The sequence below is a fragment of the Botryllus schlosseri genome, chromosome 1, assembly GCF_051294905.1.
Source record: "Botryllus schlosseri isolate E-star chromosome 1, Bs_hap1, whole genome shotgun sequence".
In the NCBI taxonomy this organism is placed as follows: domain Eukaryota; kingdom Metazoa; phylum Chordata; class Ascidiacea; order Stolidobranchia; family Styelidae; genus Botryllus; species Botryllus schlosseri.
This window is the reverse complement of record NC_137236.1, coordinates 30,389,950-30,400,257: the sequence shown is the minus strand read 5'-3', so window position 1 is coordinate 30,400,257 and position 10,308 is coordinate 30,389,950. Positions and strand designations below refer to the sequence as shown.

The window sequence follows — 10,308 nt, the reverse complement described above, 5'->3', positions numbered from 1 at the left end:
ATGCAAAACAATGCGAATGTAGCAAAGTGTGCCACAACAATTGAATTCGAAAGTAACGGTTTCCGGATAGTTCAGAACGTCTGTGCTTTTAAATTGTCATGTCATACGCTTCCAATCCATTAAAAGTAAAAAAAAGTCAACCAGTGCACGTGAGTAGCGGTCACCCAACAACGATGAACAAGAATGTTAGAAATTAAAGGTGGAGGCTGAATGCAGACATTTGAAGAAGATTTAGTGCACTGAATATTGCTTTACTTGAGTCAGAGGGAAACCCGTCATTGTATGTTGTGGTGAGCAGGTCGCCGTGTTTGGGATACCTTTTGAATAAGAGGAAAAAACGCAGTGAAATACTGACACTTGTCGGCTGGCCGCGAGAGCGCGGATTTCAGGGCATCTGCCAGCAAAGCTCTCAAAACAACAAGGCAAATACTAGGCTACACACTCGGGACGAAAACCAGCTTTGTAGCATCCTACATACGTTTGGACGACTCCGTAGAAAAATGGGTCGGGGATTAATGTGATTTAGGAATGAGTAAGGAATGTTTCATGTTTCGCATTGTTTCGAATAATGACTCTGAGTGAATAAATAGTTTTTTTGTGTATTAACCCTCACTTTCTCATAGCCTAAATTTAACACATCAACATAACAGCTTGTGTTAATAATGTAATTCACTGTTGTCTCGGGACCTACGATATTTACGGCCTTGTCTGGCACAAAACGTTTGCAAGAGCTAACAGGCCGATGCTCACAAAACAGCATCAGCGATTATGTACGACTTCTCGATATCAGACGCCTTTCCTCGGATAAGTCTAACAGAGCCGTATAACAGGCGAAAGCCGTACTTTCCCCAAAAAACACAAAGTGACAAGTGTCAGCATCGCAGATGCAGTTATCCAGCAAGTAGGCAAATATTGAGAATACTCCGACTTGCTCATGTAAAGTATTTTATTGCATGGAAAATCAAGTAAAGAATAAATTGGTACATATTTCCCTATGAAATACTTGCAAAAACAAAAGCGTGACTTAGTCATATAAGCTTCGATCACAAGTACTTTTCATCAAATGTATCGCTGAAGTATGCAAGCGACGTTTTGCTCAACTGCCGTGAATATCGTTGGCCCCGGTTTTCTATTTATAAATAAAACACCTCCCAGAATATATATTTTAAACGTTTGGCTGGGCCCGCCAACCTATATTTGCTTATCGTTTGACCCGTCTAAAAAAAATAACTGCCCACACTTGCTCTAACCACAGGTATATAGGCTTCGACAATTTTACGATGAAAATCTTGAATACTTGGTGTCTGGGTTTTCCGAGCATGGCTCTTGATGGATTGCGACACAGTAGGCCTACCGCCCGATTATTACTGACGTTAGTGTCATGCACGACTTTCATTGAAATCGTGCAAGCTGTAATAATCGAGTGAAACAAGCGTTGGAAGATTACTATCGCCCTTGTTTGTATGATGTATGTACTATGTATTCATGACATGTACTGGGTTTGTAGTTCCGGTCAGTTCCTTCCTACACGGGACAAGAGATACTGGATTTAGTCAGTCAGTCACCAGGGATTTTCCGAATCCCTGTAGGAATCGCTACTCATACTGAATAGAGCTATACGCATGTAATATGCCAATGTTAGATTTCATTAGCCGGTATTTTATTGCGTCGAAAGCCGCTTCGAGCATTCCACGTTTGAGTTTAGTCTCCAGAAATTGCATATATTACATGTAGGGCCTACTCAATTCCAGGATGCCATGCTATATAAGCTATATAACAATATACTAATAATTTATTGGTGTTCCAGATATACTTAGACCTTCGTAAATTTTGTGTCGTATGGATTTTTACGTGTTTCTGCCAGTACTCGTTGCTGCGGCCTATGGACAAAGTGAGTCAGACTTATTTTCAGCAAGATATTTGTTTATGAGTAGACTTGGCGTCAACAGAAGCAAAATTTTGATTTATACTCCCATCTCAGCCTGTGGTTGGTGTTAGCGGATGGCCAAACTTTCTTCATTTTTCAAAATCATATGCAAAACACAAGTAGCCTATCACTCGGGAGAGAGAGGGAGGCGAGACAGTATTTGGATATTTGAAGGGTTGGCCATCAAAACACAGGCGAACCTCCATGCCATCACGCACAAGCTACACATACTGGGGCATGTATCGGGTTTGACAAAGTTAAACTATTTAAGAAGAATAAAACTATTGATGTATCTTCGTCGTCTGATTCTAGTTAAGCCAAGTGCTAAACAACCCTAAACCCTATCTATATCAATGTATTCTTTATTATTTGTGTTTATGAAGTGGCGGTTTGGTAAAAATCAAGAAATATATTTTATGGCGGATGGAAATATTCTTCATATTATTGCCGCAAATAATCTCTCGTGTTGTTATCAATTATGCCTATACTAACACTTCGCTTTGGTTCATATACAATACATACATAACAAACGATGAAAAAACAACTACCACAAACTTAACTGCAATTGCTGGCTGGGCGAGTATTGAATGACGTACTTCACCATATGAAATTATAATAAAGTGGCAATCCGTAGTGATCAGCGAACCATACCACGCTCTTTCTATGTCAAAGTTCGTTAATCGATGCTGTCGTTACTCGATGATCAATAAGAGACGTGACATACGCGTACTTCCTGTGAGCGTTTTCCAGTTCCAGCGGTATGCTGCGTGATTTGCAAAATCATCTAATGCCATTCCGCGTTTTAGTTGACATAGGTTCGATTTTAAGCTACCGCTGAAAAATCATGTTCGTTGATTACAAATCAAAATCCGATCTCATGTCTGGAATTCATTTGGTTTCATAAGAAAATTCGTGTCGTGCACAGGGCTACGTTGGGGTTACCATATTTTGGAATCGGGAAAGGAGGACACTTTTACCAAATCAGAAAAGTTAGTTTATCAAGACCGATTTTGCTATTTTTGTTGTAAAAATTGGTGAGTCGACTAAAAAAATGGTCATCAATTTCGTACTCCCATTTTACACACCTTTTACTTAAATTTAGTGGTGCTGACTAAAAAATAAAAAGGTCGTCACTTTCGATCGTACCACGATTTCCCGCTCGAACGTCATTTATGCCCATTTTCACTGTCCGTTATCTTAGCTGTGAAAGCTGTAAAGAAGGACGAATTGCCAAAAAGGAGCACATTTAGGCGTCCTCGGAGGGCATTTTCAAAAACCTGAAGGAGGACAAATCCTCCTAAAGGAGGACGTATGGTAAACCTAGGCTACGCAATATCGGAGTCTACAGCCTAGTATCACTCACTATAACGTCATAAGAGCATGAAACAGGAGTGTACAAACTACGGTCCGTGAAAGCCTCTAGATACGTTAAATAAATTATATTTTCAAAAAATGCGGAGCAAAAATCTAATGACTGCAGCGACGTGATTAAACGTAAATATATTATTTTATTTCATCATGATATTGATTAAGTCATAATGTTACTCTGGCATTTTATGATTATAATGCTGGCGCAGAAGCCCGAACACGGGGCTCAGGCATTTTGAAAGGTCTCTGTTACCAAACATCCCAGAAAATAAAATCCGAAGCAATCTAAAAAGCGTACAGTTGAAGATGAATGATTTGCTATCAATAAAAAATCGACTGAAAGATATTTCTGTTTCGGCGTTGGACGTAACGCAATATGTGAGAGTTGTCAATGGCTCTGTTGCTGCAATCGAGTACATAGTACACCAGGGCCGGGCAACCCGTGGCTCGTGGGTCACATGTGGCCCGCGAGAAGGTGTTGAGTGGCTCGCGAGGTAATTTCCGAAATTAGTAATATGATCAAAAATGGATTGCACAGATTTTGAAATTGCAAGGCCAACCAAAATTTTGATTAATCTGGCCGCAACACTTGAGATGTGATGGCTAAAATGTCAGTTCCGACGCATAGGCAGATCCACGATCCAGTCACATTTTGGACGATCTTCTTACACTACAATAAAGCAGAATAATTTGCGATAGATTTATCAAAAGTAAAAATTTTCTACACGCTTCGCGCAATATGTTGTCACTCGATTTCCTGCTTCTAATATTGCTACCCCTTTGTGAAAATGAAAGAACGCCTAATATATCAGATTGAGTCTACCTATATTCGCGATTACGAGACAAAGTGTTCAACATATGTGACCTTGCGTTTGCGCTCGCAGAAAGACCGTCGACTATGAAACCCTGCACAAAATGATTGACTCATGTTGATCGAAGCTTTCGATATCGATATGTCCAGGCGCCGAATAGTCCATTCCTTGCAAACTGAGCCCTGCGATATACAGCAGGCCCGCAATATAGTCAAGTGACAATATTATTGACCTATTATGTACTTTGAAAAATGTTCGCGCTTGGCGGGGCTGGTGGCCCGCGCAATAGTCCGTCAATCAAATGTTGCCCTTGGGCTGAAAAGGTTGGCTACCGCTGTACGGTACGGGACAATCGGATATGAAGCTACCTCTGTCGATATACGCTCATCGTAAATTGCAAAGAAATGTCCCAACGATACTTCTAAACCCGTCATTGCTGAAGCATCGAACAGATAGACATGTAATTAAACGCGACTCTGAAGTATTATTCAATGAATTGAATAATTCGTTGAACTGATAGCAGACGATATAGATAACAATAAGATCTTAATATTATCAACGAATTGAGTGAGATTAGCGTACTACAATCCCAACGGTTTTTGTATAAAGCACAGTTGGGATTGGCAAGAAATTCGCAATACGTCACGTATAATGATATACTTCTACTGTTCGCCGTGGAGCATATAGTGGCCTGTTCGGACCTCCTTCTACGTGTCGGAGGTTTATCTGGGCTCCTCATCGCTGACCTCACTGCATATGCAGTGTCTTACAAAATGCCCAGATGAAGCAAGTAAAGTCGAGCTTAGGAAAATCGGCTGCAACTGACTCTGACGAGGACACGTGCGACAAAGAGTGACGCGGATGAGAGTGTGACTGAACGTAGTCCGAAAAAATCGTACCACAAGCAAAGACCAAGCAAAAAGACAATATTCATGATCGGCGCAAATGACCTTATCGACGATTAGCGCCAAAAATTGTTCAATTAAATACAAATACAAATATAGTGGCCGTTATCTGCATTTTGTCTGTGCTTGACTGGTAGCAGCCTGCGACTATTGACGATTAGTCAGTCTTATGCCACTTATGGTATGACGCAATCACATACCATGCGATAATAACGTCTACAACGGTTATTGAAAATAAATTGATAAAGTCATACGGATTACAGAATGAGCATTGGCTGCAGATTGGCCGTTCGGGCCGATTCAAGTCCGAATATGTTTCAACTTCGAATATAAACCAGGCTGGCGCGATCCCGAAAATCTGGGCCAGTCTTTCAGGTCCAATCCGGTATTTTAATCCAGTAGTTCCACTTCGGTTATGGTATCAGGACTTGGAAACCCAGTGACGAAATCACTACATACGCTCTGACTGCACTTCGCAATTATTTGTTACCTGTTTCAGATTTGACGTGTAAGGACGACGAATTCGCGTGTTCCGATGGATCAGAATGTATTTTAGCCTGGCGTTTCTGCGACGGGTTTCGCAATTGCCCGTAAGTTAACGATAGTTAACAATACTTTTGAACTTATTTTCGCCGATATTCTATTACGAAGTACTTTTACTTTTTTCCGAGTACACAAGTAGGTTTCGTCACCCTGCATTACTTGCTCACATGGTGATGGTTTTGGACTGCCGACACTTCTCGAGACGCAGTGTGCAGTAATATATAATACCTAGTTCAAAACATGTTGTCGGGAAAACCCCTATCCAGTTAATTGATAATTATAATTGATGAGTTTTGTTTGGAATGAATAAAAAAAATTTGCAACGAGATCTCAAGAATATCTAGAACTATAGACCTTTGTATCCATATGGAAACGACTACATCATCTGTACTGTTACTCCAATTTTCTTCGGCGCCCCATATCGCCGCCGAGTGTTTTCACCCCTTTTGAAATCCCAACCACCACCAGGGGGCGCTGGCGACATGGTTAAGAACCACTGCTCTAGATTTACCACATGATTAACCGAAATAGAATAATGACAGCAGCAGTGTTCCCTCTAAGCTGCGCACGTGCGCAAATGCGCAGTGCTGAAACGGTCTCTGCGCACTGAAAATCTACGCTGCGCACAAAAAATCAGAAATGATGTTTTTTTTATAGTTGTTGCGCACTGTTGTCCAATGGACCACGCAGGCGCGCATATTCGTGAAAATTAAGATGGAACATTCTCAGGGCCAAATAGTGTTATCACTGAAGTCTGAAATCGAGGTACAAGTGCGCCCCACAAAGGTAACTATTGCGCACCGTGAAGAAATAAGAATTCGCAATCACGTGCGCCTCACGGAAGATATTTTTTAGTATGGCCTCGTACGCGTGAGCGATACTGATATCATTTCAATAGCGCATTATTTTCTGGAAATGGCGTAATAACATGGTTTAACAAAGTGATCAATAACAATGGGCTAGCTCGAAGTTAATCTCCGAGAAACTAACGAATAGCCTGCTCCGCGTGGCATGAACATTGCGTAAGATTTACTCAGGACCGTAACTTTCGCACCCCAAACCACCCAATTGGAGGGGCCGAGCTCGAAGGGGGTCCAAAATTATTTCGAGAATTAACATAAATCATAGTGTATTTTTTTGGAATTTTTCAGGAATTTTTTTCGCGCTACGCGCGTTTTATTATTGTCAGATATCTGATTATTCGGTACCCTTTCCCAACAAAAATTACGCATGATTTATAAAAATGGGCAGTTGGGTGTCGGCCATTACCGCACCATGACGCGCCAAGACATATGAAGTTAAAGGCTATGTAACATGCGACTCCAAGAAGTGCGCCAGAACGATCAGCAGCGAGAAAACCTTGGGCGAAAAAGACTGCCCCAGTGCTGACCAAAAACTTCGATATATACAATTGATACGAATATCTGCGTAATTGTCCATGTCCATAGTCGCCTAAATGGCTGGCGCCGAATGTTCCTGTCCTGGCGATCCGAGTCCCACAACAAGACAAATGCCATATCGAGGGAACATTACTTTCCAGTTAAGAAATACCAATTTGAAATCGTGTACGTCTTTTACTTTAGTACGTTTTGGCGATTTCAATATCTTTTGACATAGCAGATAGGGGGTCAGGAAATAGCATCATGTAACGAAGTCATTATATCAACGGGTACGCCCGAACATGTTTTATTATTATTTAGAGGGCCAATCTATTCCAACACACCTCACTGGATCAGCTCTACCGGGAAATCTGATTATGTGAGCATTATTGATAGCAATATATAGGGAATTCCCGATCATATTGGCCGATGCGATCATTAATTAAAGAATTTTTTCGCGCTTCACGCGTTTAGGGAGGCTACTACCAATTGGGCACCCATTATAGATGATAAGTACCGGAAAAAGCCTAGAGGCCTAGAGGTGTCTGGGGGCTCAGCCCCCCAGAAGCCAGTTTCATCACCCTATTGGAGGGTGATTGCGCACTGTTGTCCGAGGGCCTGCGCAGTGAGTTGGCGTGTTTGCGCAGACTCTTGAAAAATGAGAGGGAACATTGATCATCTGTACTGTTACTCCAATTTTCTTCGGCGCCCCCATATCGCCGCTGAGTGTTTCTACCCCTTTTGAAATCCAGATCACCACCAGGGGGCGCTGGCGACATGGTTAAGAACCACTGCTCCAGATTGACCACATGATTAACCGAAATAGAATAATGACAGCAGTATAGTCGTTCGGGGTTCGTCACAAACAATTATCCTGCAATTGTGAAGGCTGTTACCGAGAATTGGCTATAAGAAAAGTATGTGACGCTCCGTATTTTCACATCTTTCCTACGTCTACTTCAGGTAGTATGACGTATATACTTTTTCTGGTGTAAAAATTTACGTTATTACTTCCTCGTGCAAGTACGCGCGAACAATAAATATTTTGACCAAATCTGAGTAGGCTACCTCAATCATCGACCGTGATCACATAATTTATGTTGTATTGTTAGTCGATCATAATATTGTTTACTGCAAATAATTCAACCTGTGATTTAACTGTATGTTGTACGCGTTATCGCACGCTGTATGTTGTCAGGCCGAGGCCAAGATCCGATAGCATGATCGTATCGGATTGCGCAGATTTCCTATTTTAGAGACGGATCAGATTTACCAGCGTTCAGAGACAACACAATTGCGTACGGACCAAACGTGACATTCTGTCAGGGAAAATCAGCCATGGGCTACATTTGCGTGTTGCCAGATGAGCTCGTTCCGCAGAAAGATAAACTGTGTCAGTCTGGTAAGAATAGATCTGTATGTTGTAGATCCCGCATCACGACAGCAGAATATAACTATCCACTGAGCAACTTTCATATCCATTATCGGCCTGTTCAACGATGTTATAACTACTACAGTGTTTCCTAGGGCTAATATCTTTAGTAATATTCGATTAATTTATCGGGACCGTTAGAGTTGAGTTCGTCGTGACAATTAGAGGCGGTAACAATGATTCAAGTATTAATTCTAATGGTTTGAGTCCAGTAGTAAAAGACGATGTTTTGGAGTGCTGAAATTGCGCGCTCCTCGCCACTGAAAGTTCATTTATCAACGAGAATTATAGTTTCGATGCTATTTTCCACTGTGAGAGCCTTGGAACCTTGATTGGCCGTATCTCCGCATACGAAACAGATATACAAAGCTACGACGGTTACTGGAAACACATATTTCTGAAATCATGATCAACCTACAATATTGCCACGAAGAGCAATGAAATCGGTATGGTCGAAAAACCACCAAAGTATCTTCGATATGCTGGATTTTTATTCTTTGTAGACGCGTAAAACTTACCAATTTGAACTTTGACATATAACACATTGTTATTTCATCATCATAATAATGAGTAATACCTGAACATTCGACTCGATTCGAAGCATGTTACGTGTGTCAGAATCAAATCTCGGGTGCTCGGGTTTGCCCAGCCGTAGCCATAGTGACAATCTGAAAAGATATGTTTCCAGAACTACAATACATGCCTGTGTGGCTAGAGGTTCTAAAAGGTTGTTACTTTGCTATGAGTTTGATTGTAAATTTATGAAGGTTTTGGATACGCCAATTAGAAGCAGCTCTAATATGGGTATGTCACATTCGGATACGGGGAAAAACCTTATATAGGTAGGCGTATCAGCTAAGAAATCAGGTATCGGTTGGGCTCGAACCAAATAAATTGGTCCGGAGAGTGGGTAAATGTGTGGGTTGCGGCGGAAAATACATCTGGCGAAAAAAACTAGGCTTTGGATCACTAATGTGTTGCGACATCATCAGACACCTGAAATAAGACGTTGACGTTCGAGTACAGATAAGATGCGGTATTCAAGTTGCTATCTTTCCAGATTCAACTTGCCCTACCGGCGCTTATGCTTGTTTGGTCGGATCCAGATGCCTCGACGCAGAGAATTTTTGTGATCAGCGAGAGGATTGTCGGTGAGTGTGATCGGCGATGACATTGCAATCACGGACGAAATTAAACCATGGCGACATCCTTACGCAAGTCTCAATCCCTCGTATCTTTACCATCGGCAAAATTAGTATTCTGACTGATTGATCTGAGCGGGTGATATGTAGGGCTGTATTTACTGCAGATCGTCGAGAACAGAAATCCTGGGTGTTGTATGGTCATATTGCGGCACAACATTCGCATCAAATTAGTTTTTGAACAGTCACTGCTCTATTTCATTTCGGTCTAAGTAACTGTTGATGGTAGCAGTGGGCTACCGCAGACTACGATTCTTGCAGTATGATGGATGTACACAATTATTTGACACCGCTTAATGGTTTTGGGGAATGGTTTTGTCCTAATCAAGCGAAAATTTAATTGTTCGTTTCATGGCTATTCCTGAAGGCAATACAGTACTTTTACGTAACAATGAATTACACCGTCACTCCGTCAGATTAGTTGTATTGTACGGTATTTCGACACCTACCGATTCAACAAATACAGTATAATCATAGTGTCCTACATGGTGTGGACACAAGCAAATCTCACGGCTCAGTGAAATTGGTCTACGTCAAATTTTCCGTTTGGCCAATGTCAATTTGACGGTAATTTTTGACCGGCTTACCGAGTGCGAAATTTGGTAAAACGGGTATCAATCGAAAGCTACCGCGGTACTGATTGCGAAAATATAAATTTTAATCTGCTCGTGGTCCGGAATCATCAACAGGTTATGTTTTATCTTCATGAACCAGAAATGTAACATGAAGCTGATCCTCCA

General features: G+C 41.4%; 1 protein-coding gene across 4 annotated transcripts in view; it reads left to right on the top strand.

The window, feature by feature from the left end:
* Nucleotides 1-1,756: 1,756 nt before the first annotated feature.
* The window catches only part of LOC145447095 (uncharacterized), a 97,900-nt gene continuing 89,348 nt past the window's right edge, over nt 1,757-10,308 (top strand). For 2 of the 4 annotated variants that reach the window (XR_013917460.1, XM_080325531.1), the window contains exons 1-4: nt 1,757-1,891; nt 5,512-5,602; nt 8,191-8,336; nt 9,427-9,517. Coding sequence is in view for 3 of the 4 variants with exons in the window: in XM_080325531.1 (XP_080181657.1) it covers nt 1,840-1,891; nt 5,512-5,602; nt 8,191-8,336; nt 9,427-9,517 (380 nt within the window). In the remaining variant the exon portion in view is untranslated. The remainder of the gene's footprint in view (nt 1,892-5,511; nt 5,603-8,190; nt 8,337-9,426; nt 9,518-10,308) is intronic. The other 2 variants (XM_080325525.1, XM_080325518.1) reach the window with 1 other exon arrangement.